Source organism: Clupea harengus, chromosome 18 (assembly GCF_900700415.2).
Source record: "Clupea harengus chromosome 18, Ch_v2.0.2, whole genome shotgun sequence".
Taxonomy (NCBI): domain Eukaryota; kingdom Metazoa; phylum Chordata; class Actinopteri; order Clupeiformes; family Clupeidae; genus Clupea; species Clupea harengus.
Window position 1 is genome coordinate 26420663 of NC_045169.1, and position 27250 is coordinate 26447912.

The following is a 27250-nucleotide window of genomic DNA, read 5'->3' on the forward strand; positions in this document are numbered from 1 at the left end:
AATTCATTGAAAATTGTAGACAGATTCTTTGCAAACCAGTTAGACATAGCTAAGTGAATTGCTAAGTGAAATGTTTTAGTTTAGCTATAGAATCTTCCATTTTCGCGGTCAAGGTCAAATATAAGTGTAGCAGAAAAGAAACAGCAGAACAAGCATAAACCCGACCGGTGAGGCAGAGGTACTGTTTGCCTCGCCTCCGTGATTATTTTTTTTTATGTCAGATCAGCAATACTAAGAAGGTTCTACGCATGCGCTCAACCCAGTTTGTGAGGGATTGCGCAATCTGAGATGAGGCAGAGCCTCCCCTGCCCGTACGTCTTAATATAGCAATTGTGTTGTTGTGTTGTGTTGACATTGGAGGTTTCTCCAATGGTTAAAGAACAGGGGAAGTGTTTATTTGCAGCATGGTCAGCAGCAGGTCCTTTCTTTTGTCTCCCCCTCCACCCCCTTCATTGTTGTGAGGCCTACACATACTTTTCTTAACTGTTTTCTTGAAATTGAATAAACTACAAACACATTTATTCAATGTCATTGATTTAATATGACTTTAACTGATAACATAATGGAATATAGCCAGGACAGCCTTACAGAGTCGCGACGCTTTGTGTTGCGTTGCTTCGCGTCGAGGTCTGTCTGATCACAAAATTCATAGTTTACCCACCTCTAATTTTACCACTACAGCCCTGGATATACTATTTAGTTAGATGGTCCGCAAGTTTTTTTTTATTGGCTAAGTGGTTTGAGAAACACTGGTGTAGAGGTAAGGAATGGTGGGGTGTTGGGGACGAGTGTGTGCTGGAGGGTTAGTGTTAAGTGTGGAGAGGTAAGGAATGGTGGGGTGTTGGGGACGAGTGTGTGGTGCTGGAGGGGTTTTGGAGCAGCTTTGAGTCGGCCGCGGGTGCCAGAGGTAGTGGGTAGCTAGGGTAGTGAATGTGGGTGCAGCTCAGGTAGTGAGGTTGGGATAGGGGCCTGTGTGAATATGGTTTAAACTCTATCTGGTTTGACTGAAATCAGGGGCAGCTGAAATTTTAATCAGTGGGAGCCTCACACAGGTTTATTACAGTATGTTCACCAGAATAGATGTGAAATACTTAAATAGAATGATCGGTAGAGTAGGGTTAGCTTCAAGTTAGTAGACAGTTAGTTGACAGGTAGTTGAGAGTTAGAGCTAGTACTTGATATTTGACTGACTTCATGTTGGTTATCCATATTAAATCTTGATTAAATATCTCCAGATGTGTGTCTTTTTACCTGTAAGGTTAGCCTCCAAAGTCCTTGTCATGGCAGTGGCATTATCATACTCCTATCATACTATCAGCTATCCATATAAAATATAAATATACCTTTCAGCTAAGAATCCATGATAAACACGTCTATTGAAGTACAGTGCTTGTGCATTTCTCCCCACCTGACATATTAGCTTGTGAAGCCAGAGTAACATTGGCGTGCTCCACCCTCAGTAAGTCTAACTGTTCTTTAACACCTGTTGGAAAGTAAAGAACATGTGGCAGATCTTCTGTTCTACTTGTATAGTTAAGGACAAATGTCCTACATATGCAAACATGTTACTTGGACAACACGGTCATGAGTATAACACGGTTGACAGTTAGTTGACAGTTAGTTGGGAGCTCAGCTAAAGTCAGTTGACATTTGTCCTTTACTACACAAGTAGAACAGAAGATCTGCCTCATGTTCTTTACTTTCCATGCTAAAGAGGTGTAATGGGTAATGTAGTCTTTGCCACGTAGGACTGGATTTTCATGCAAACATAGAGTAAATGAAACACATTGTTGAGTTTCCGTGGTCGTTACTCAGAGAGAGAAAGTATTCCAAATGAGAGTCTCTCTGTCTTTTAATTTGACTATTTACTCAAATACTCACAAACATTTTCACTCATTCATTGTCAGATTGACTTATTCTGTCCTGGTATATCGCTGTCTTTCATCCTCTCACACCATGACTCACTCTCTCACTCATGCTCTCAGCTCACGGCAACTCACCTGCATTCTCCACCCTCAAAAAATCTGTAAATAGAATAAGGGTTATTTTGTTATATGTATCACAGTAATCTATTTCTATATAATTAACAAGACGAATAAATGTTGTTATCCTGTCATTTTCAGAATAACATATCACAGAAATACTAACATGGTATATGGTGGTAGTAGTTATTTATTGTTGACACATTTTGTAGATTTTTAAGCCAAGAACGGACTATAAAATACAGACTTTCCCACTTGCTAGCACACTAATGAACCCACTAGTTAGCCCTCACTTTTTAAAAACACACTCACATAGCACTTGAAAAGCCACAAGAAAAAATCCAAGGATGACACAGAGGACGGCCAGGATGGTTAACTTCAGTTTCTGGAGACCCATCTCATCCACGGTTACCTGGCAACAATTTGCTTCCTCAGAACTCTGATCTGGAGAAGAATAAAGACCTTTTAAATGAGTCTGCAGTTATCCCAGTGGTGCTTAACATATGTATTACAAATCTTTAAAATGATTTTTGTCAGTTACACTTGATTTACACTATCTAGTCATTAAGATGGATATACAAGCATTAAAGAGGATTAGATATTCACTGTGCACTTGTGGTGTATTCCCATGGTGTGCTGGTAAAACTAGTAGAATAGTTCCCCTTCATCCTCAGGGATGGACTAAGAACTATTTTAGAATGTATATCCATTCAAAGTGGGATTAAAGCAGCATTAAGGAGTTTTGGTCCAAAACAGGTGAGATTACCTCTTACAATGTATGCAAAAACCAAGGAAACGCTGAGAACAGCAAAGCTGAAATTGATAGAAACTTGCTAGCATGCTAACTGGTGTCTTTTGATGATATAATTGCCGATGTCATTCTGTAAAGTTTGTATCTTTTTCTTCACAGGGTGGTTTACATAGAACTGTATAGTGCTAGCCAGAACAAAAGGGGTCTCTATCTGTCCTTCACATGACCATATACCTTCAAAATGAATTTGAAGATGAAACTTAAGGTAGTTGTTTAGAAAAGAATAAAAGTGTTAAATTCTTGCATTAAAGAGTTTCTGTCATTAACCATTGAGTTGGTGTCTCAGCCTGAAGCCTTGAAACCTGGCACTGGTGAAAAACCAACAAATCATTTTTAAAATCCGATGTGGAACTAACCATTCCCTTTTGCCTGATCTTCACCGGACATCTTTTCTGACACGTTTGTACCTGTAGAGGGCAGCAGAGAGAGGGGGTATTTCAGAGTTGACAATAGTAGGAGATAGAATTTGGAAATAAATGATTATAACTAAATGATGGAGCTCAATGTCCACCTGTTAAAATGGGCCTCCAGTGTAACTCTATAGCTGTACAGGTTTTTTTAAGAGCCACATTCAGGCCATTTACCATGAGGGCTGATACATTACCCTTTTTATTTTTCAAACGTTCTCCAAAGTACACATAAATCTTTTTTCACCCTTTTAAAAAAAATCCTGGGGTGTGTAATTTAGACAAAAAAAGAAAAGGAGTTTAGGATTTAGCCTTCAAAATATCTGTGTGCCTTCATTCAACCTTCCTGAAATGTTGCCACATGAATGTAGGGACCACAGACTTTCGAGGCTAACCCAAGGCACCACCACCAGGTGGCCCCTCAAAACAGTACGTTTAGTTTTTTGGTGCCTCAGTCAGATGCCTCTAACGGCTTGCAACACCATAGAGCCGTGTTCAAACACAGTGACACACACAGTTACTGCGCTCACAGCACTTACTACACACGCAAGTTTCGGGAAGATTGAACAAAGGCCCACAGAGATATTACAAGGGGAAGTCCTTATTTTCCACTTTCTTCAAGATTACTTCTGAGCCAAATGACACTTTAAGGAAGTGTCATTTCCTTTTTTTAGGAAAAGTTGAAAAAATCAAATTTAATTTAGCAAATGTTTGGCATTTGTCTACTTTGGTAAAACAAAATTAGAATGAAAACCAAAGAAATCTTGTATCAGCCGCTATGGTAAACTTCCTGAATTTTACAGAAAGTGCCTCTTAATAGGCAATAATTCCACTAGACATTAACGTTACAATAAACTTTAAATAGCTTCATCTTTCGACACTGTTTATGATTTCAGGTGTTGAGGGTAACCATCATTGCACAGGCTCATATCCAGCTGATTAGGAGAAGATTATCTGAAGTAAGAGTCACTCAAAATGAATGAGTAAACTGTTTTTCTCTGCTGAAGTGATGATTAACTTGTAAATGAGTAACTTCATTGGCACTTGTAAGAATGTTTAAGCATAAGCACCTAGTAAAGTTAACAAATTTGTTTACTTTTAAGTTACAACTAGTATTTACAGTGTAAACATATACCAAACACGACACAAGCACTGAGAGACTTTGGCATGAAGGTTGACTAGACCAGAAGAGGAGGACAGCACTGGTAATAACATTACACCATCTGGTGATGTGGAACAAATGACCATGGACTGAACCAAAGAGAAGTGATAGGCCCATAGATCAACACATATACTGAAATGTAATCCACATCTCTATCAAGTAGCAATGCGGACATGAACTAAGACCATCTGCCCAGAAGTGTCTTCCTGTTGATATTGTGAGAGCTGTACCCACTGTGTCAAATATAAAATATGGCATCTTTTGGTTTTTAGAGAAGTATACATGCTTCAACACATGACACAGTCCAAATTAGGAGAACTACTGCAGTTGTCAAAAAGCCATTAATGTCAAGTAGAAGTAGAAGCATTTTGCCTTTCAAGTAAAATAAGAAATAAGACACAAACAAACAATTTCTAGGTAGGTTCAGTACAGCTTACAAACAATATGATGTGCAATATATAAAAATCAATTGGGCCGTTCAAAACCATTGAATGTACATAAAGTTACAGTTTTTTACGACTGGATAAACACTAAAATCAAAAGTATTACGCAATTATCAAAACCTTCACTCAAGGAGCAAAACAACGGCTCGGATTTGCACCACTATAAGCACATGTCAACATCACACTTTTTGCGAAACAATACACACAAGTGATTTGCAAAACACTAAACACACTTTTATGCTTTAGACACAGACGTATATCAAGATGTCACTTCCTTGCAATTCCAAAGCACTGCAAGTCAAATTACCACACTTTGTGCTTTCTCTGTGTACTTCACTTGCACTACTCTAATCACTGAGAAGTAGAATTGCTAAAAGTGTTTTAGGTTTATAACAGCAGTGTGTAAGTGGTACAAACAGAATTCCGTCATATGCAACGTGTGTGTTTCATATGGTAACAAAATATGGTTTTGTTAAATTAGTGTATAGTTTTTACAAGAGTGTTTCATTTTGCAATGGATCTGAGGTGTTTTGCTCATTGGGTGTGTGGTTGTGCTAATTGTGTGAGTGAAATGAAAAACAAAACAAAGCAGTCAAAATTGTGTTTAAGCAATCGAGAAAAACTGTAAAGCTCACTCGCTTTTTTAGTTACCTGTGGTAGAGTCCTTTGATGTGTCCTTCGGTGTTAAATTCAAGTAGATTTTTTCTTCTGACATCCTTGTGATCTGTAAGATTCAGTCAAGAGGTGATTGTGAGCTATAAGACAGAAGTCTGACTCCTGAAGTTCAGCTGTCAAACAGAGTTATTTGCAATTTGAGTGAGAGTTCCCCTACAAGCCCTCTTTCATAACCTCACAGGAAGTAAGCACTATTCTCGCAAGTTCCTCAAATAGAACTGAGGTTTTGAAATGTGGATCAGGATGTTGCCAAATATCTTAAGACATTTAATGTAGAAATGACATACCGCAACTGTTATCCGCGGTTTATATATTGATTTTGAAAAACTTTCTGCAGCCCTGCAGTTAATGCTCATGTGTGACCTATTGTATAACATGAATTATTTTAACAGATCCTTTTATCCAAAACATACTACAGATTGTCCTAATTGTAATGAAACAGTTCACCGATAGATGGCGCTTCCTATGCAAACAATATGCGAGGGCCTCGGGCCTTGTCCTTCAGCGAGGAAGAGAGACAGAGCCATGCATTGCAGTGCAAAGACATAACTTGATCAAGAGAATCTTTTTTAGGCGAGATGTGAAGCAGATTATTATCATGAGTATGTATGCTTCCTCGGTATGAAACCGCTGTTTCTCATTTTTATGTCCAAGACAATGCATGTTTTCACCTAACTATATCATGAATTGCATAACTGAGAAAATGTGTCACACATGGATTTGGCTAATGTGGTGAGTGCATCAGCATCTCTCTCAAATTGCAGAGTAAGTTTGCACTCAGATCTTCATTGTCACGTCCTGACAGCCACAGCTAAAGCCATGAAGGGTGCCTCAGTACATATGATACAAACGTGGGGAATTGTGTGTTTCTGTGTATTGTGCATGTAGTATACTGTCCTAAACTCTCCATGTGAGAATGAAAATTTGAGTGCAAACTTACACTGCAATTTGAAAAGCACCACATACCCTCCCAGGTACATGGCTCGATGTGGAGATAACATAAAATGGGGAGACCACACAGAGTTAAGATTAAAGAAAAAGGTAATTTATTAACTGATTAAAGGAAAATACTTACAAAAAGTCAGTAGATGGGCGGCAAGAGAAAGTAAAGCTCAATGTAGTGCAGATCAGCATAGTGTCTGTGTAGTGGTAAAATGACAAAAGAGGGAGCTGAGGAAAAGGTCTTGCAGCCCTGTGCAAGCAAAGAAGATCCGAGAAGAGCCCACTCCCAACTCACATCAGGAACTCTTTTTAAATGTCCCCGCCAATCAGCTGCCATCTAGCCACGTTGGCCAGACCAGACGGCTCCCCCTGTAGACTGGAGGGAGAGGGACAGCCCAAAGTCTTATTTACCAGGGTTTGAGTGAGACAGACCCAGCACGGCAAAGCCAGGCGTGACAATGACGCAGATAATCGCCATGATAACCAGCTTCAATCTCAGGAAAGGAAACTTGACACAGAGATGCTGATGCTGATTTCCTAACCACATTAGACACGTCTATGTGTGACACATTTTTTCACCATCTCTCTTGAGATATTCATGATATACTTAGGTGAAAACATGCATGGTTTAGGACATAAAAATGAGAAACAGACATACACATTGTATTCTAATTCTGATTTATAGGAAAGTGCATTACAAAGATATCAAAATAGGTTGATTTTTGTTATCTGTGCTGATATAAGACAGTTTAATTATCCAAAAGCCTCTCTGTTCAAGACAGAAATAGTTTGATAAGTAATACAAATTTCAATGTTAAAACAGGGATGTGTATGCAGGTATTTTTGGCTACTTATTTAAAATGGTAGCTTTCTCATATCGATTAGCGGAAGTGTGCGGTTCTATGCAGCCCTCTGGTAGCGATGAAGAAAAACTGTGGCCCTCTCCATCATTAAAGTTGCCCATCCCTGAACTGTATGGTGACTCACAGTTGGGTGGAATGTAGCAAACAGACAAACAAACACATGCATTTCCTCTAGGTTAGAATGTCCTAACAGACATGGCTCCTGCTTTCTCATTGGCTGTGCACACACTTACTTGTGGTGCAGCACACAGCGGTCGAGGATATTTGGACTTTTATGACACTGGACAATACTGATCTGACTAACGCAGTGAACTGAACCCTACTGTTGAGTGCAGCATTGAACTTGAAGGAAGTCGGGAGGGAATAGGCGAGGAAGTGGTATAAGAATGCATGCATACAAACACAAACACACCCACGCACACACACACAAACACAACACACAGACGCACACACGCAAACACACACAAAAACACACGCCCACGCCCACAAACACACACACACACACACACACACACAAAAGCACGCACACACTTACAAACACTAGGGAAAAATGTGTATCTGACTAATGAATGAATGAATACATACGTATGTTCATATATTGGACTAGTGTTCAGGTGCTGTTGGAGAACCTGGCACTAGTATACACATACCTACATAGTATACAATATATACGTATCCGTACATATAATGCTGCAAACTCAGACAACAGCAGCAGAGCACTAGTCCAACTGGCTTATTTACAGTTGATATGGAAAGCTACGGTGACTCACAGTTGAGTGCAATGTAGCAAACAGACAGACAGGCATTTCCTCTAGGTTAAAATGTCATAACAGACATGGCTCCTGCTTTCTCATTGGCTGTGCACACACTTACTTGTTGTGCAGCACACAGCAGTTGTGGATATTTGGACTTGTATGACACTGCACAATGCTGAGCTGACTAACACAGTGAACGCCTGTGCAGGTTTCTGAACGCCTGTGCAGGTTTCACCCTGAGGGAAAGGCGTGTTGGTGCACTGGTTCATCCAGGGTCAGCTGCTATGTTTCACCCTGAGGGAAAGCCGTGTTGGTGCACTGGTACATCCAGGGTCAGCTGCTATGTGAGCCGAGACTCCTTAGAGGTGATTGTTTGACATCCTTTAGTAACCAGTATGGTAACACTTAATGTATTTATTGACAGTTTTCTTTCTTAATGTGCAGTCTGCTATCTGAATAATACTGGCCTATACATGAAATTGAAATAAAACATTTCTATCCAACTAAAATGCTCTAAAAAGGTGGGTTATTTGTTAACCTAATTCCAAATGTATTTACTGTATGTTGGAGGCCAGAAATGTTCTATTCTCTCTCTCTCTCTCTCTCTCTCTCTCTCTCTCTCTCTCATTTTTGCAAATCACATACAATCCCTTACACACACCGCCTGTATTAACTTCCAGTAGCACTAACCACAAAACAAGGAAGTGATTTGTGTGTGTGTGTGTGTGTGTGTGTGTGTGTGTGTGTGTGTGTGTGTGTGTGTGTGTGTGTGTGTGTGTGTGTGTGTGTGTGTGTGAAAGAGAAAACAGTCATCACTAGAGTGAAATACCTGCAATGGAAAATTGTTCTGACAGTACATTTACTGTAAGTACTTTTCAATATATGAAACAATACGTTGACATTAAAATGTGTTTTCCATGTTGGAGATACACCAGCCTCAAATAAACTTCTTTTTAACTCTCACCTTGCCTCTTAACCTCGTATTGATCCTCTAACTCCACACTCGGCATTTTCTACATTCTGTTGTTAGAAAGTATACAAAATTATATAAACTCATTCCAACATTCAAAACGTGGCTGGCTTCGAGGCACTCAAATCATTCTTCCTCATTATTTGTCAGAATACATGGAACGGAAACCTATTCTCCTGGCACTAATGATCTGTCCTTGATTTAGCTATATTTGCTAGCATTGTACCTCACATTAGGCCATCTCTGGATTGAACAACTGTCAAATAACTAAATGTAACTGGGGCCATGTATCCAGATGGCGCTGTCCTCACAAATGTCCTCCTACTGCTAAGCATCATTAAGCTGTTATGTAAAGTTCATTGACAGGTTCCAAAAGCTGTGTTAAGAGACAAAGCATATTTGGCTATGAGTGTTTCCGGGGAATTGAAACGTCTACTGGATGACAAGAACAGTGGATCACATGTCCACTAACACTCCTACCTAACTCCCACTGAGAAGACCTGTAGTATCAATGCAACCACTAGGACAAAATATTTACACATGGATACACATTATAGATTATACTGTACTCTTGTGGGTAAAGAACTGCACAGTATGTCTTGTAAATATTATTCTGATTTAACATATTCCATGACATATTGTAGACTCTTTGATTTAGATCTAAAATGACAAGTCAGAATACTTGTGATGGTCAAAGCTGTCACATAAACGTCTCGGTTACTTACGTAACCTCGGTTCCTTAAGCAGGAACCAGACATAACAGTATGGTACATGACAATAGTCATGAGCCCAAATCGAAGCATTTATCCATTCACGCCTGAAAGGCCGCGAGATCTGTCAGCGCGAGCTCCTGAGCCCGCCCCTCAGGAGTCCTTATCTTACGACGACACAGATCTCCCTTGGAAAGAAAACTGAGCAAGACAATCAATCCAAGGTAACACTGTACACGCCAACTTTGTTATGTCTGGTTCCTGCTTAAGGAACCGAGGTTACGTAAGTAACCAAGACGTTCCTTTTCGCAGTTCACTGCGACATAACAGTATGGGACCCTATACATTCCCGTGTGATAATACAGTGGCAACCAATCACACACACCAGCTTTATTGAAGCCTTTGCCCTCATAGAGGTTCATACGGCTGCTGGCGGTGAACATATTAACAGGTTAACCTTTATCATAGGCGGCAAGGATCGCGATCCTGCGCCTGTAGGAAACCACCCTGGAATGTTTCATGTGCAACATAACATGTAGACACCAATGAACACACTTATCATATACATCGTTCTCAGACTAGGGGATTCAGAGATCGCTTGCCTGCAGAACGCTATGAAGAAAACTAAGTTCAGCCACATCTAACATATAGAATCTAATGAAAGTGTGGCGAGAACTCCAGCTTGCAGCTTTGCAAATATCTTCCACTGAGACGCCCTTTAGCAAGGCCCAGGAAGACAAGGCCCCCCGCGTAGAGTGCGCATGCAACTTCTCCGGGGGATCTAAAGACAAGCTCTTATAAGACAACACGATAGCCTCTACTATCCAACGGGAGAGGCTCGGTTTCGGCCCGAGTAGGGGGTCCCCCATGTCGCCTGCAGTTCCTCGTGCACCTCCTCGAAGAAGGGGATGCAGCTGGGAACTGGCGTGGCGGGGCCAGCATAAAACTCCCCGTCCAGCGGCGAGGACCGCACACTGGGAGGGGGAGGGAGAGGGAGCCCGAGGCAGCTGGCTGCTCTCACGCAACCTCGTGGAGTTGCTGGCCCAGAATCCGAGACGAGGTAGGGGGTTGGGACGGGTGTGCCCGCAGTCGGGGTAGTGTCTGGCCATCTTTTTTCAATCTGAAAGTAGAGAAGAGTGTTAAAACACAAGCACACTATCTGCAACGAACACGTTGTTAGCAAGGTAGCAGGCTAGTCAGAAACTTAGCCAGCCAGGCAGCCAGGATAGCAGCCACTACTTTCAAAATTAAGTTGAGCCAACGAATTTTGTAGCGCCCTGAGCTAGTGAGGCTTAAGGAACCCAGATAACTCACCAACCCGTAGAGAGCAAAAAGCACACAAAACTCTTTGACTGTGGTTTAGCGTTGAGGATATACTCGGAGCTGTGCACTTCGTCTTGCAAAGTTTTCAAAAGAGGGAGATCTGTGGGCACGTCGTAAGATAAGGACTCCTGAGGGGCGGGCTCAGGAGCTCGCGCTGACAGATCTCGCGGCCTTTCAGGCGTGAATGGATAAATGCTTCGATTTGGGCTCATGACTATTGTCATGTACCATACTGTTATGTCGCAGTGAACTGCGAAAAGGAACCCATTTGGTTAGCTTGTTTCTCAAATGATAACAAATTGCAGGAGGGTTTTCCCTTACAGCCAATTCTACCTGCTGTGTTCCTCTGTTGTGTGCTGTGTTCCTCTGTGCCAAGTGTTCTCCTGGAAGTGGCAGAGGAGCGTAAGTGAACATGTAGGGCACCCCTCAGTGTTCCTTTGACTTATCCCACACAGATGAATCATGAGGACCTCATACGGCTGTCTGATATTACCATTGAAAGTAGAGTCAGCTTTTGAAAAATAAAACCAGCTTTATTCAGATCAGAACATAGGTCTTTACACATATTATTACGCATATATGGGGGAGTATACAGTACATCACTCAGACTACAATGTGTGTATTTTACACATGGATGCATATATGGGGGGGTATATACCACTGAGACAACAATGTGTGTATTTTTCAAGACAGCATCCTAGACAATACTGGTGCAGATTATCCTAAAGTAGTCAAGGGTGACATCCTGAGTTCCTATAGGCAAGCTTGTCCACTCATCAGCTTGGGATGAGCACTGGCAGATATCCATTCATTATAACTCAGGCTTCAAAGTTCTTTGGACAGAAAGTCCTGATCATCAGAATTCACAAGCGGATATGGAGCTACGTTTCTTCTTGCATCATTTAAAGAAATACAATCAATGACAGATAATTTATTTACAGATAAAACCATTGATACATTTTCAACAAACTGTAGGAAGTGGATGCATAACCAGTACTAATCTCTAAAATCTGATCATGATTTGGCACAGTCTTAACTCATAGCTAATTCTATTAAAATATGTTTATGTATGTAAAGAAAATCTGAGCAAAAGAGATTCAAATCCATTGTCTATAATCGCCACTATCCCTCACCATTTTCACCTTTAAATCTCTTGAAATATGTTTTTTTCAACAATAGATTTAAGTTGACTTAATATAAATTAAATTCAGGTCCTACAGTTTCTAATCTCACAGATGCGCTTATATTCATTTTGACATGGGGCATTATTCCACTTCTGTACCAAAATCCTAACACAGTCCTCTGAATCTGGGTTATCTGGCTGGTTAGTTCCCCAAAACCTGAATGAGGAGCAAATAGAGTTCAGTAAACAAATACATGTGATGAATGGTAATCATACTCTATAAATACATTTTAAACCAGAAATCCCATTAGGTAACAGGTATCAGTTCATTATTGTGTTAAGCCAGGGGTTTTCAACTGGTTTTGTCCCAGGGACCACCATTCTGACTAGAAAGTCATTTGCGGCCCACTGATGTGCCTGCACGCGGGTGCGTGTTTGTAACCGCCGCCGCCACACCCCCTCCCCCTGCACAGATATTCTGCCTATAACACGATATTTTCACGGTATTTAAGAGTAATCTGGAAATGTGTTAAAAGATCAAAGCTAATTTATAAAAATAAAAAAATTCAATGGTGAACTGATCAACATAGGCTCATGTCGCGGACCCCCTGCAATGCTGTCGCGGACCACCAGGGGGCCACGGACCCCTGGTTGAAAACCCCTGTGTTAAGCAATCAGTAAATGGATAACTTAAGAGATGGCACAGTTTATTGTAGAGTACTGGTCTGTAAATTGCATTATGCAGTGACAAAGGTAAATATGTTTGGATTGTACCAACTTTGTGTCTGTGAGGGGTGTGTTGTCCACCCAGCGCCATTTGTCATCTTCCTGAACATCAGTTAAACCAATCCAGTGTTCTTCTCCCTTGGTCTTCACAAAATCCTAATGTAAGAAATATCACTCATGATCTTGATCAGCAACATAATGATGATGAATGCAATAACCACTTCATCATGCTGATTTCAATCACATTAGTCTTTAAAGCTTGTCTACTCTTTTTACTCATGCATAGTTTATTGCCTCTTAAAACTGTCTGCTTCATACTTAAACCTAGACCTCAACTTAAGTAAATTGAAATATTCAATGACTTTAGTGAATGATGAGAATATGGCACAAATCTGGCACAGATGGCACAAATGGCACAAATCTGCAGCACTGGAAGATCTTGCAAGCTACCAGACACTGCTGGCCTCCTTCTCATCCAGCATCACTGCTGCTAAGAAGACTTTTTTCAATGACAAGATCAACGGTGCAACTGACGCTCAACATTGACCTCCACTGGCTGCCTGTAGCTGCTCGCATTAAGTTCAAGTCACTTATGCTTGCCTACAGAGTGCTTGATGGTTCTGCTCCCACCTACCTAAATGCCTTGTAAGGGCAAATGTTACACCCAGGATACTGAGCTCTTCTAGTGAGCGTCGTTTAGCACTGTCGTCTGTGCAAGTACGGCAGTCCTTTGTTATATTTCTTATGTAAAGTAGTATTTATTGTTACACCAGGTTCTATTGCTCGTAGCTTGACTATTCTCTCCCTTGTGCGTCGCTTTGGACAAAAGCGTCTGCTAAATGACTAAATGTAATGTAATGATGAACGGACCTGTAAGTAATGAACACATCATTTCTTTGTATACAGATCTGACTGGTTACTGGTACAGATTTCTGCTACCTGCTTACTCAGCCATGTCAGTCAATGGAAGAGCAGGAATTGCTGAATGACTTCTGAATAATTTCCTACAAATTGGATGTAAATAATGTACTATTTTAAAACAGGATGCTGTTGCTGATGTTATATCAGGTAATGAAATGATCTTGAGTGGCCCTCTGAGACATGTATCAGTAACCTGGTGTTTAACACATGATGCAAATAATGCTGTATAAATATACAATAGTCATCCTAACATTCACACAAATGGTCTGCACACTTGTAAACAAGTAAACAGTTGCTGCTCTCAGGTATGTTGGAGGTATAGGACAGGGGGCTACTGCACCAAAAATGAGTTCACCAGCCACTACTGATTACAGTTTAGTACATTAGAGTTAGATAGTTTTAAGGAATTAATATGTCATACCATTTCTTGTTGACTGTTTATGATGACCAGGTGTCCTCCCAAAGTCACACAGGCATCTCTGCTCTCAGTCCAGTTCTTCTCATCAGTGGAGAAGTGGTAAAATGTTCCTTTGAAGTACTTCCAGTCATCAGCACACTTCCTCACTCCTTTTAAAGGAAGGCAATTCATAATGACCACCAAAACTAACTTTAAGTTTGTCATGATTTTTAGCATACTGTATGTATATACCGCTTCTTTGACTAAAACAAAAACAGCTATTACTACAGTCATACTGATAAGCAGTCTTTTTGTTACATGGTCAAAACCTGATATGGACAGACCTGTTACTAACCTATAGTCCACCACAGATGTATGGAAGCTCTCACCTTTCAGCTCGGTGATTTCCTTGGTGAGATTATCATTTCTGTTTTTCTGCTCAATTAACATCCTTTCAGTTTCTGTTGAAAGAGAAGAAATCAACAGTAGACTATGCCATTAAAGGATGAATCAGGTGAGTTAGGTGTAAACAAATCTGGGACACCTCAGTCAAAGAAATGGCCATTACGTAATGGCCCTGGAATGTCTTTGTGGCCCACTACCCCCACAGGTTTTCTCACCACACCATGACCCAATATAGATCACTGAATCACCATCCCCTTATCATATGAATAGCTGTCATTTGCTAATGGGTGGGTCTTTAGGAGCAGAAACCTCACTCAGAGACTGAAATGTGCAAGAGATCAGTTCTATTCTCCTGACAAAGTGCTTATTTATTTTTTATTTTCAAACTGTATATATTTTAAAAGAAAAGGGTTCAATGTTTCCGTGGGTGTTCTTTTTATGTCTCTAGGACAAAAACTCGTGGAGCTTTACATTTATTTTGACAAAATGTACTAACCTATAACTAACTTGAAGCTAACCCTACTCTCACCACTCATACTCCAACTCTAAGTGTGTCAACAGAGTCAACTTTTTTTTAGACATAAAAAAAACTATCAATCGGAAAATTGCAGTCAGCCAAGTATTCTATTTAAGTATTGCATATTTATTCTGGTGAACATACTGTAATAAACCTGCGTAAGGCTGCCACTGATTGAATTTTCAGCTGCCCCTGATTCCAGTCAAACCAGAGGGAGTTGCACCCATATTCACACAGGCTCCTATCCCAACCTCACTACCTGAGCTGCACCCATATTCACACAGGCTCCTATCCCAACCTCACTACCTGAGCTGCACCCATATTCACACAGGCCCCTATCCCAACCTCACTACCTGATCTGCACCCATATTCATCCAGATGTGTGTCTTTTTACCTGTAAGGTTAGCCTCCAAAGTCCTTGTCATGGCAGTGGCATTATCATACTCCTCCCGCAGCAACATTGTAAACAGCGTAACATTGGCCTGCTCCACCCTCAGTAAGTCTAACTGTTCTTTAACACCTGTTGGAAAGTAAAGAACATGTGGCAGATCTTCTGTTCTACTTGTGTCTCTAAGGACAAATGTCCTAAATATGCAAACATGTTACTTGGACAACACGGCCATGAGAATAGAAATGGTAGAAAAGGTTAGATTTTGGGTTAGTGTTGGGGTCATGGTTAGTTGACAGACTCTTCAAATCAATTGTATGTAAAAAAAATGTAAATATGACAAAAATATATGTAAAATATAATTCAATTGTCAGTCACTTGTGCACACTTTCAGACCCTGACCCCAATTTAATTTATTTTAGCAATTTCCTCTGAAAAGTTTCCTCCCTTTTCATATTTGTATTTTCAAATGTGATGATGTCTGTCACCGCTTTTAGCACAAAGTTGAGTCTCCACAGTCATTTTCTCATTGCTAATGTTATTATACTCAACCTTTAATGTTTCCAATAAGTGCACTGGGGGGTATTCTTTTTACCTGTAAGGTTAGCCTCCAAAGTCCTTGTCATGGCAGTGGCATTATCATACTCCTTCTGCAGCATTCCCAACTTCTGTGTAATGTCTTGGGTAAAGAAATTAAAGAAAAAGAAAATTGGTGGCATGATAAACACGTCTATTGAAGTACAGTGCTTGTGCATTTCTCCCCACCTGACATATTAGCTTGTATAGCCATAGTATCATTGGCGTGCTCCACCCTCAGTAAGTCTAACTGTTCTTTAACACTTAAAGTAAAGAACATGTGGCAGATCTTCTGCTCTACTTGTGTAGTTAAGGACAAATGTCCTAAATATGCAAACATGTTACTTGGACAACACGGTCATAACAATATAAATGGTAGAAAAGGTTCGATTTGGGGCTGGGAAAGTATTAAATTGTCTGTCGCTTGTGCATACTTTCAGATCCTGACCCTAACCTAACTCATAGTCACAATTTGTTAATGTTTCTTCCTTGGAAGTTGAGTCTCCACAGCCCTTTTCTCATTGCTAGTATTATTATTCTCAACCTTTAATGTTTCTAAATGGTGTTCTATAACTGTTACAGAAGTCAGACAAGGGCGTTTACATTTATTAATGTGCAAATGAATCTGTTCTATAATCCTATGTAAGTTGCCTTCAACTAAAGTGTTACCAAATGTTTTTGTTCACCATTTCACATTCAGTCTGTTCTCTACTCTCACATTCCCTTGCACACATATTTACTCTCTCTTGGTATGTCATTCTTACACTCACTCACCTGAATATGTATCCATGTTCACAGCATCTACAAAAGAAAGGAATCAGCATCATATATTATCAATATCATCCACATACACTGATTAACTCATTGAAATTGAAAAAGATTTAGTTTTATTTTTTCCACCTGTTTAAATAAAATTTTACAACTTTACTCCGCTTCAGGAACCTATTTTACCCAACTGATTTCAAAAGGCTGAGCTAATCATGGTACATGCTGTGTAGGACAGTACAGTCATACTCACAGAGCCCTCTCATAGTAACAGTACAGTCATACTCACAGAGCGCTACCATAGTAACAGTACAGTCATACTCACAGAGCCCTCCCATAGCAACAATACAGTCATACTCACAGAGCCTTCCCATAGTAACAGTACAGTCATACTCACAGAGCGCTACCATAGTAACAGCAATGGCCAACAGGAGAACACACACAGAGAGTAAGAGTACTGTGCATCTCTGGGAGATACCAGAACGGCTCTCTTTCTCTGGATGTTGCTGTGGTGAGGAGTTGGCAGGGTCAGGTTTGGCCGGGGTCGAGATTTTACTGGAATCAGATGGAGGTGGTGGGTCCAGTTCATTTCCTGGGACTGAATAAGATACAAAAATAAGTATATTCAACTCACTCGATTTCTGTTGGAACCTTTTCAATTCTTTCCACTATTTGTGTTAAATCTCATCTCACTGGTTCGCCCATCAGAATGATTGATTAAGAGTGCTGATAATAAGCATGACTGCCCATCGGAATGATTGATTTAGAGAGCCGATAATAAGCATGTTTGCCCATCAGAATGATTGATTTAGAGAGCCGATAATAAGCATGTTTGCCCATCAGAATGATTGATTTAGAGAGCCGATAATAAGCATGTTTGCCCATCAGAATGATTGATTTAGAGAGCCGATAATAAGCATGTTCCATGGGCTGAATAGCGATCTGCAGGGAATTTCAGGAGTGACTGGAATCAGTTGAAATTGGCCGGGGATCCTTCGTCTGTGACAAGTGGCTGTGTCTGTGACGAAGACTGGGCTGAATGGAGGAGACTATGTGGAACGGTATGAGGTGTACTGGGCTAGGCATTGAAAAGGCTGAAGATGAGAAGCCAGGTTAATAATGAAATTGAAAATCATCATTTGCTCTGTTTGACATTAATCTGTTGAGTAGTTTAGTGAGGCAGGTGGTGAGAATATCTACGGTAATTAGTAGGGGTGAGTCTGGGATAGCAGGCTGTTGTCTGCAAATACTTTGGTTAATAAGCCTATCCTGTGGCCAACAGCTTGGAGCTAAAGTTTAATTTATGGTGGTCCGTTTTCGGAGACACAGAGACACGGACAGCCCTCTCCAACGTTGCAAACCCTCTCCAAGCACCTCTCCGTGGCTTGACGTGCACTTCCCAAATTTTGTAACTATCTGACTCCGTCAATACATCACTGTTTACCTTGTGGGTAGTAGTATACCAACATTAGATAGCTGGCTCAGACACCACGCAAATCCCCTCAGATGCATTTTCAGTTACAATAACGGGTTTTTTACATTGCACAGTGTCTATTTCTCGGTAACTTAAAAAAAATCTAACTTTTATGTACAAATACGACCATCTACGGAGTTTGACACCCACAACCGTCGGAGAACCATAAATGAAAACGAGTCCGTCGAGGCAACTGCGTGACCACGTAGTAACGGAGTAGAAGTATATTTCGGCCTTAAGTCAACAGCAGAGGCCTGGAGAAAGCTGAGAGGGGGGTTTACTTTCTCTGAGAAACTCTGCAGTGGCGTGGGGTGATTGTCTGCTCCTGATGAAATTAAAGCCAGAAAGACTGCAGCCATTTTTAAATGGTTATTTGGTCGCGTGAATGATATTTTATATTGACTTGTAAACTTCCTTTGGCACTGAACCTGTCTTACCTGAGCACGTCTCAAGCACCAGTTAGCCCTGCTTGGTCAAGTCCTGGAAGTGACAACGGGGACACCGCTGGCCTTGGCAGGCACTAGCTCACCCAGGTTTGGACCGATAATGGAAACACGGCTATTGACTCACATACAGACATAGGGCTATGTGGGCTAGGGATGATTGCTGTGTTGGAGCTGCTGTGGTTGCTGTGTCAAACACAAATACTGCAGCGCGTGACATGGGGGACAGATAAGGAGGGTCTAAATCTCCTAGAAATCAGAAGTGGGGTGAGAGAAGGCTGTCAATCATTCCTATGGGCTCCTGCTGAACTTTGTTTAGAAATCATCATATAGTATGTGTTGTGTCATGGCATGTGTTATCGTTCATACATACCCTTTTTAGGCCGATTGACCTGAGAGTAGATGGCAGTTACACCGTCTCCATCTTCATTTCAGTTCAGCATAGGAAACAATGAGTTCAGAAAACCATTGTTGGTGATTATAGTTCAGTAAAATCATCAATTGTCTTTCTACATATAGTCATTGAAAAAAAGAAACAAAATTCTACAAATATATCGTATATTTTTACTCTACTCTAAACATCAGTAACAATAGAATAAACTTAATCTGAAGCAGTTTCCTTGTATCCTTAGCAACCCTGAAGCCATTGCCTTTTAGACCGAGGATAACTCACCACTGTCGGTTTGCTTCTGGTGGCTATGTCCTGTTTTGATGAAGGTGACGTCAGAGTATGTCACCTCATCTGGCTGTGTGGCTAAGATCAATCAAAAACACAAAAGAGAAGTGTCACATAACCTGTCTGTGCTCCAAAAGATAGTTCTAACACTTGTCTCACTTATCTCTGAACTGTTGAAGGTTGTGAAAGGTGTTATTTTAATTCTTGGGTCACCAGCAGATGGAGTGATTATGCAATAGAAACAATACTCTTCAGAAGAACTGAAGAATGCCAAGGACAACATCACAGTGATCACAGTGGAACACAGTGGATCATCTAATTATCTGAAATAATCATATTATGCATCAGACTGCTTATCAACAGAAATAATGAATTAGGTGATGGAGTCTTTGGATTGTTAACTCAAAAGCAGCATGGTGTTGTAGTCATAGGAACAGGGACACAGCTTTGTGCCAGTATGGCGTTAAACCTGAAGAACTGCACTTTACGCTGTCTGGCCTGATAAATCTCATGCCAAAGTTGCCACCTTGTGGCTAATGCTGGGGACTGTATAGACGTGTTTTTACTTTATCGATGATCCACTGCTGGATGGATTTTTCATTTATGTTTTCACCGTTTTCACTCATCCTCTTGGTTGACGGTGGAAAAAAATGGCGGCGAAAATTTCTGTTTCTGGTGTTGTAGCTCCGCCCATAACCTCGGGACGAACCCGACGTCACCGGTTCTTGTTTCTGGCCCACCTAAAAGCTGGTGCTGACTTCGAACCTGTTTTTTGGAACCGGAGCCAGCTTTTTTTGTGTGGAAAACGGAAGAACTGGTTCCAGAGTTGGAACCAGCCCGGAACCAGCACCGGCCCGGCTTTGGTGGAAAAGGGGTAAAATAGGCTTTTTTAAGGGCCACACAAGATTCAGGCAATTTAAAGTGTCAAGGTACTACAGTGTAATTTAGACAAAAAAAGGAAATTATTGATTTTGCCTTCACAATAAACATCTTTCAACACTGTTTATGATGTCAGGTGTTGAGGGTAGCCATCATTGCACAGGCTCATATCCATCTCATGTCCTTCAAAGATTATCTCCCTCAAAATGAATGAGTAGATAGTTTGTATGACAGTACTAGTATTTACAGTGTAATATCAAAGTCAATTAGTTAATATTACACCAAACATGACACAAGCACGACACAAGCACTGAGAACCTTTGGCATGAAGGCTGACTAGACCAGAAGAGGAGGACAGCACTGGTAATAGCATTACACCATCTGGTGATGTGGAACAAATGATATGGACTGCACCAAAGAGAAGTGGTAGGCCCATAGATCACCACATATACTGAAATGTAATCCACATCTCTATCAAGAAGCAATGCAGACAGGAACTAAGACCATCTGCCCAGAAGTGTCAAATTTCAAAATGGTGTCTTTTGTGCTTTAGGGAAGTGAACATGTTTCAGCATACTTTAGCACAGTCCAAATTAGCAGAAGTACTTTAAACAGGTATTGTCAAACAGGTATTAATATCAAAGGAAAGTATTCAGGTAGTGTTGGTTATTTAGCTTGGTCTTCTACATGCGTGTTGCAGAGGTGTAAAGTAACGAATTACTTTTACTCACGTTACTGTAATTGAGTAGTTTTTTTGTGTACTTTGTAAATTTTTAAGTAGTTTTTTAAATCGGTAATTTTACTTTTACTTAAGTAGATTTTGACTGAAGTATTGTACTTCGCTACATTGGAAATTACATCCGTTACTGAGTAAAAAAAAAAACATAGTTCAAGGCAGGAATCGCGCACCACAATGCTCACTGCAGTGGTGGATGCTGCATAGAGTGGATGATGGAGTCGATGCAAGGCGCCAGTACGGTGCCGAGTCACGAGAGATAGATATGGAGGAAGATGATAGTGCGGACTACCAACAAGCTGCGGACCACCAACAAGCTGAAGCACCGAACTTTCCGCCAGTTGAAATTAAAGAAGATGAAGAAAACCCGTGGCCACATCTCAGCAAGCAGTTTGCCTTCCAACGTAAAAGAGGCAACAGCTATATGCTGTGTAAACTGTGCCTAATCCGTCAGTCAGAACTTTCTGCTTATACAAATTCATCTTCAAATCTGCGCAAGCATGTGTTGGTAAGTACAGTATTTGTCCCTTTCCATTAGTAGTTCAGACAGCGTTTTTGTCATTTAGTTAGCTTTGCTCCATTAAGCAAAATATGCGTTTCATGGCACTAGTAGGTAGTAGCCTAATTTTGGCTAGCACTTGCAACCGACCTGAGTATGCTAACGTCGACAGCTTTCATCCAATAGACTAATAATACCATTCCTGTCTTCCATTCGTTTCAGGTCATAGAATTATTATGTTCAGTCTCTCATATTGTGTTAAAAACTGCAGATCAGTCATCAGCAATGAAATACACCACATAAACTGATATTAGGCTAATCATTTGGCTGCCTCCCATGCCTTGAAACAGAACAATGTGAATGCACACACCATCGTTTTCAGACTGTTGGACAAGTCAATGTGTATGTCGTTATCTGCAATTTATCACGATGTTTAGTCAGATATTGATAACGATAAGTGGTGGCTTTGCAACGTGCACGTCTTTCATGTTCATGCTAAGGGGTCCCGGTTAGCAAGAATTGAGGATTATGAATTGTGATGCATGTAGAAATAAAACATAATGCTATAATTCTGTATACTGTAGGTCTGTCATCTCAAGTAGCTATTTATAGCTATTTCTGTGTTATGATGCACTCTTGAATCTTGATGGCAGCTCAATACTTAATTGTCAGAAATGTTGTTTGTCATTCTACAGGTCTAGTCTATGTCAGACAACACCTTGACCGGATGTTGGAGGCTGGAGCAAGTTGGACAACATTCATCAGATGAAGATGATTTATTTTCCTCAATGAAGTCCAGAAGGTCAGAAGGTACAGGGGAGTTAGAAGGGTACCTAGCCTGTGTCTCAGTCAATATGGATCTGCTGAACGCCTTTCAGAATATCAAAAAACTGTCCCTGAAACTCAATACTGGCCTACCTGCCTCGGCCACCTGCGAGCGACTCTTCTGCTGTGCTGGATTGCTGTTCAATGCAAAGCTAGCCCGGATGAACTCTACTCATCTTGAAAATCAGCTGCTGCTCAAACTCAACAAGAAGTTTGTAGACTAATGCTCTAAAGGTGGACACAAGTAAAGTAACCAAAGTTTAAGTGGGACAGCGGTGTTTTAACTTTTTATTTTAGCTGTCATGTCTTGACATGTCCTCCCAAGAGTTCTTAAATGTTGTGTTGACATGTTTAATGTTTGACATGTTTAATGTCATTGCACTTATATTTCTAAAGATTCTCCTTTAATAAAAAATAACTAGTTTTTGTATTGGATTTATGACCCCTTGTCCTTTTTTGCACTATATAGGAGCGGCCCCCATCAAGTTGTTGAAAGTAACTAAGTAACTTTTACTTAAAGTACATTTTAAATGAACTACTTTTTACTTTTACTTGAGTAGATTTTTAGATGGGTACTTTTACTTGTACTTAAGTAAAATTTCATCAAAGTAATTGTACTTTTACTTGAGTACAACATTTCAGTACTTTTTACACCTCTGGTGTGTTGGTGAATACCTGCACCTTAGATCAGTGTTTCCCAAACTTTTTTTCTGGGGACCCATATTTTAAAAGTCACAAGCCTTCGCGACCCAAGCCAATAGACATTATTCGTAAATCACAAAATAAAGGTGGATTTGACCATTATTGAACATTAATGAGGATATTTTATTGTTATTTTTTTTCTAAATTATATTTTATTGTTATTTCAGAACTTGTAGGCCTACTGCCATTGCTAATAAGCTATCTCAGACTGAGTGATCACTTCTCTCTGAACAATTATTACTAAGTTTTAAACAATGAAAAGTAATGCAATTGAACCAGCAATATTAAAATAAGGTATCCAATACGTGCCTATTTGGACATTAAATGTAGGCTATTGAAGAAAAAAAACATATAGCCCATTTCTTCTTCTTTTCAACATTCAATTGAACCAGCAATATTGGAACAAAATAATTACAAAAAGATTAAAAATGATACAAAACATATCTTAACATTTCAACATTGCTAATGGGATAGGTGGGCCTGTCTGCGTTTTTGTAGCGTTCCAGTCCGGGGTGCAGGAGGAGAGAGCACAACGCATATCAGGCGCAGCATTCAGTCTGTGCCTGTGCTTTGTCTTCATTTTTGTGAGCACAGAAAATCACAATTCGCACATATGTAGTAGTGAAAGGAATAAGCATAGAAATACTGGCCCTACTGAGGACAGGAGATTCTGACGAAATGCTTATCCAGAATGATAAGGTCACAGATCCATAGCGTCTTTGAGTGCAATTGCAGCTGAGCTGCAACAACTCGGTTTCTTCTGCAGGACTAACGTCAACTCAAGCAAAGACTCAGGACTCTCAAATTCGAAGGGATTTTGGATCCACCTTATATCATTCAGAATGGCATACCTCTCTGAAAATAGCGATCAAAGTTCTCAATAAGCGCAGCGAGATGAGTTTGAATAAGCGCAGAGAGGTGTTTCACTTGTGTGGCCGCAACATCATGTTCTTCTACGTGCTGCAACACAGTGGGAAACATGTAGTGACTTGGGTCTGGCCTTCTGAGTCGTGCAAGCCACAGCTTCAATGTCTTTTGGAAAGCCTGAACATTTTTCCAATTAAGGAAAACATTGTCGTGCCGTCCCTGTAATTTTAAGTTCAGTTCGTTGAGGGATGAAAAGATATCGGCCATAGAAGACAAATTGAGAAGCCAATCATCAGTGAATAATTCGGCAAGAGCGGACTTTTTCTGGATAAGGAACGCATGAATTTCATGTCTAAGTAAGTTCATAGAATCTGGTCAAAACTCTGCCTTTGGACAACCAGCGCACTTCAGTGTGAAACAGTAAGTGCGTGTGTTCTGCTCCAATGTCAGTGCACAGTTGATCAAACAGCCGGTTGGCGCTGCCCTTAATGAAGTTTACAACGCGAATAACTTCGCTCAGTGTTTTGTCGAAAATACCCAAATTAAACTAAAATAACACTAGTCAGATTAACGTTTGCTTGTCAAAACATAATGTGACAATGTCATTTGTACAGAAATTAGACCGGTATATGTAAAAGCAGGAGGAAAGCATATTGTTATCTCGAAAACCAACGCGATGAGTGGAACGAAGTGGGAGTGTCCGATAATTGACGCAGGCGAAAACGTACTCATGTAACGTGTCACCGTAAACAATAATAGAAATATGTAGAAATACGTTTTCTTGCGGTGCTAAACGGGTCGTACAAGTTAAAAAGGACAAATATCTCTTTCGAAAACCGTTAGTTTGGGTAAGTTTATACATAAGGTTAATCTATAAATAGACTTAGCATATCGATTTTTTTTAACAAACTGTCAGATAACTGACTCAGCTACAGATGCAGATCTTGACAAGGCGACCCCCAAAAAATCTCTTGCGACCCAGCTGAGGGTCGCGACCCAGTCTTTGGGAAACAATGCCTTAGATGATTAGGAGATTTAAACTTCATAGGCAATATATTTTCAGAGGTATTTTGCCACTCGAGTTAAATAACAACAAAAAAGTATAACATGTGAATGAATCATTTAGAGACACAAACACATAAATACAATTGCTAGGTAGTTTCAGTGTTGCTGACAAACAATATGATGTGCAATATATACAAATCTATTGCCCCCAACATCCTACACGACTTTGAAACACTGCATTTCCATAAAGTTAAAGCTCACTCGCTTTTCAGTTACCTGTGGTAGAGTCCTTTGATGTGTCCTTTGGTGTTAAATTCAAATAGATTTTGTCTTCTGACATCCTTGTGACCTCCAAGTTTCACTCAAGAGATGATGGGGAGCTGTGAGAAAGACGTCTGTCTCCTGTCAGTCTCTTTAATTTAGGAAGTTCAGCTCATTTGTCATACCAGCCTATTTGCATTTGTGGGACAGTTCTCTTACAATTCCTCTTTTATGCCCTCACAGGAAGTAACAACAATATTCATGCAAGTTGCCGAATCATGATTCCCGAGACATTTCCTGTATAAATGACACATACTGTTAAGTATTAATTGGCCAACTGTGAGTGGAAAAGTTGTTAAAACCACTATTACTGTTCAACAGCACTACAAAGAGTTTTATCTGATGTGCTGTAGTCTTTCCAAATCTGTAAGAAATCCCCACGTTTGTTTATACTCCTGATGTTTAGTTGAAACAGAGGACAAACATTTTTTTTATTTTTTTTTATTAACTCATGAATCCATCAACACATACACACACATTTGAGTAATTTCAGAGCTATATCACCAGCAACATTCTAAATACTTTATTTATGAAAACTATATTAAGATATAATTCGATTCTAAAATCAGAATTAAAGTTGTACATATACAAAAAAAGGCACCCTTGACCTACTCCCCAGTTTGTCTCTCTCTCCTGTGACGAGAGCAGCGGGTTCACTAACTTCCTCTTGGTGTCTGTTTACCGTGAAATTTGATACTCTCATGTCAACACAGTGATTTAGCAGACTCTATTCATAATATACTGCACTCCCGTGTTTACCCATGTAACACAGTGATTTAACAGACAAGGTGTCATATGCAATGCACATAGGGTGTACATTTAGCTCGGTCAGTATTGAGAACACAAACCCTATTTGTTAAAGAGATCTTGGCAGCTGGTCTCTTAAAGTCATTTTGTTAATTATCAGAGGATGAAGCACGACCGTGCTGTGAATCTCTAAACTAAACTGCATTCTCTTCTGTAACCTGTAACCTCTCTGCTTGTGGCTCAGTGCTGTGAATCTCTAAACTAAACTGCATTCTCTTCTGTAACCTGTACCCTGTCTGCTTGTGGCTCAGTGCTGTGAATCTCTAAACTAAACTGCATTCTCTTCTGTAACATGTCTGCTTGTGGCTCAGTGCTGTGAATCTCTAAACTTAACTGCATTCTCTTCTGTAACCTGTAACCTGTCTGCTTGTGGCTCAGTGCTGTGAATCTCTAAACTAAACTGCATTCTCTTCTGTAACCCGTACTCTGTCTGCTTGTGGCTCAGTGCTGTGAATCTCTAAACTAAACTGCATTCTCTTCTGTAACCTGTACCCTGTCTGCTTGTGGCTCAGTGCTGTGAATCTCTAAACTAAACTGCATTCTCTTCTGTAACCTGTACCCTGTCTGCTTGTGGCTCAGTTTAAAGTGACGTAACTGAAGGCTTGAGTACATTGAGAGATGGCGGGAGCAGAAATGTACAAACTTGTTCTCTTCAGGAACGGTTGTGTAATAAGTGCACTGGTCTCACATGGGTGTTGAATGGACTGTTTTACAGGAACTGAATGGGGGGAAGACCCAGGTCATGTATCAAGGGGAACTGGTTTGGCCAGGTGTGTGGTGGCACCTTTATGCAGAAACTGCAGGTGATATTTCTGATGATTCATGAGCCACCACATCACTTTACATACCGTACTGATAACATACTGAACAAACTGTGTCTCCTATAAGAGCACTCACACCACCTTACATACCGTACTGATAACATACTGATAACATACTGAACATACTGTGTCTCCCCTATGAGCCACCACACCACTAAACATACAGTACTGATAACATACTGATAACATACTGAACATACTGTGTATCTTATAACAGCACCCTCACCACCTTACATACCGTACTGATAACATACTGAACATACTGTGTCTCCCCAATGAGCACCCTGCAACCATTATCCCTTATGGACAGACACCTATGATTTAGAAAGGTTTT

General features: G+C 40.4%; 1 protein-coding gene and 1 long non-coding RNA gene across 2 annotated transcripts; both read right to left on the minus strand.

Annotated features, from left to right (window-relative positions):
- Positions 1 to 14228: 14228 nt before the first annotated feature.
- LOC116224587 (CD209 antigen-like protein A) lies at positions 14229 to 15631 on the minus strand. Its single transcript, XM_031584769.2, has 3 exons — positions 15527 to 15631; positions 14600 to 14671; positions 14229 to 14380 (listed from the first exon to the last, which is right to left on the minus strand). The coding sequence occupies exons 1-3, from the start codon at positions 15591 to 15593 to the stop codon at positions 14229 to 14231; spliced, it is 291 nt and encodes a 96-aa protein (XP_031440629.2). The 5' UTR covers positions 15594 to 15631.
- A 203-nt stretch (positions 15632 to 15834) lies between these two features.
- LOC122133706 lies at positions 15835 to 19548 on the minus strand. Its single transcript, XR_006152937.1, has 5 exons — positions 19452 to 19548; positions 19152 to 19202; positions 17259 to 17459; positions 16871 to 16897; positions 15835 to 16199 (listed from the first exon to the last, which is right to left on the minus strand). It is a non-coding gene; the product is annotated as an uncharacterized LOC122133706 (long non-coding RNA).
- Between the last annotated feature and the right edge of the window lie 7702 nt (positions 19549 to 27250).

What these genes read in the sequence shown, in the direction of transcription:
- LOC116224587 (XM_031584769.2), bottom strand. Translation starts at nt 15,593, where the DNA reads ATGTTGCTGCGGGAGGAGTATGATAATGCCACTGCCATGACAAGGACT. An exon ending in TTTGGAGGCTAACCTTACAG is followed by an intron (nt 14,672 to 15,526) that starts GTAAAAAGACAC and finishes CTCTTTCAACAG; the next exon opens with AAACTGAAAGGATGTTAATT. An exon ending in GGAAATCACCGAGCTGAAAG is followed by an intron (nt 14,381 to 14,599) that starts GTGAGAGCTTCC and finishes TTCCTTTAAAAG; the next exon opens with GAGTGAGGAAGTGTGCTGAT.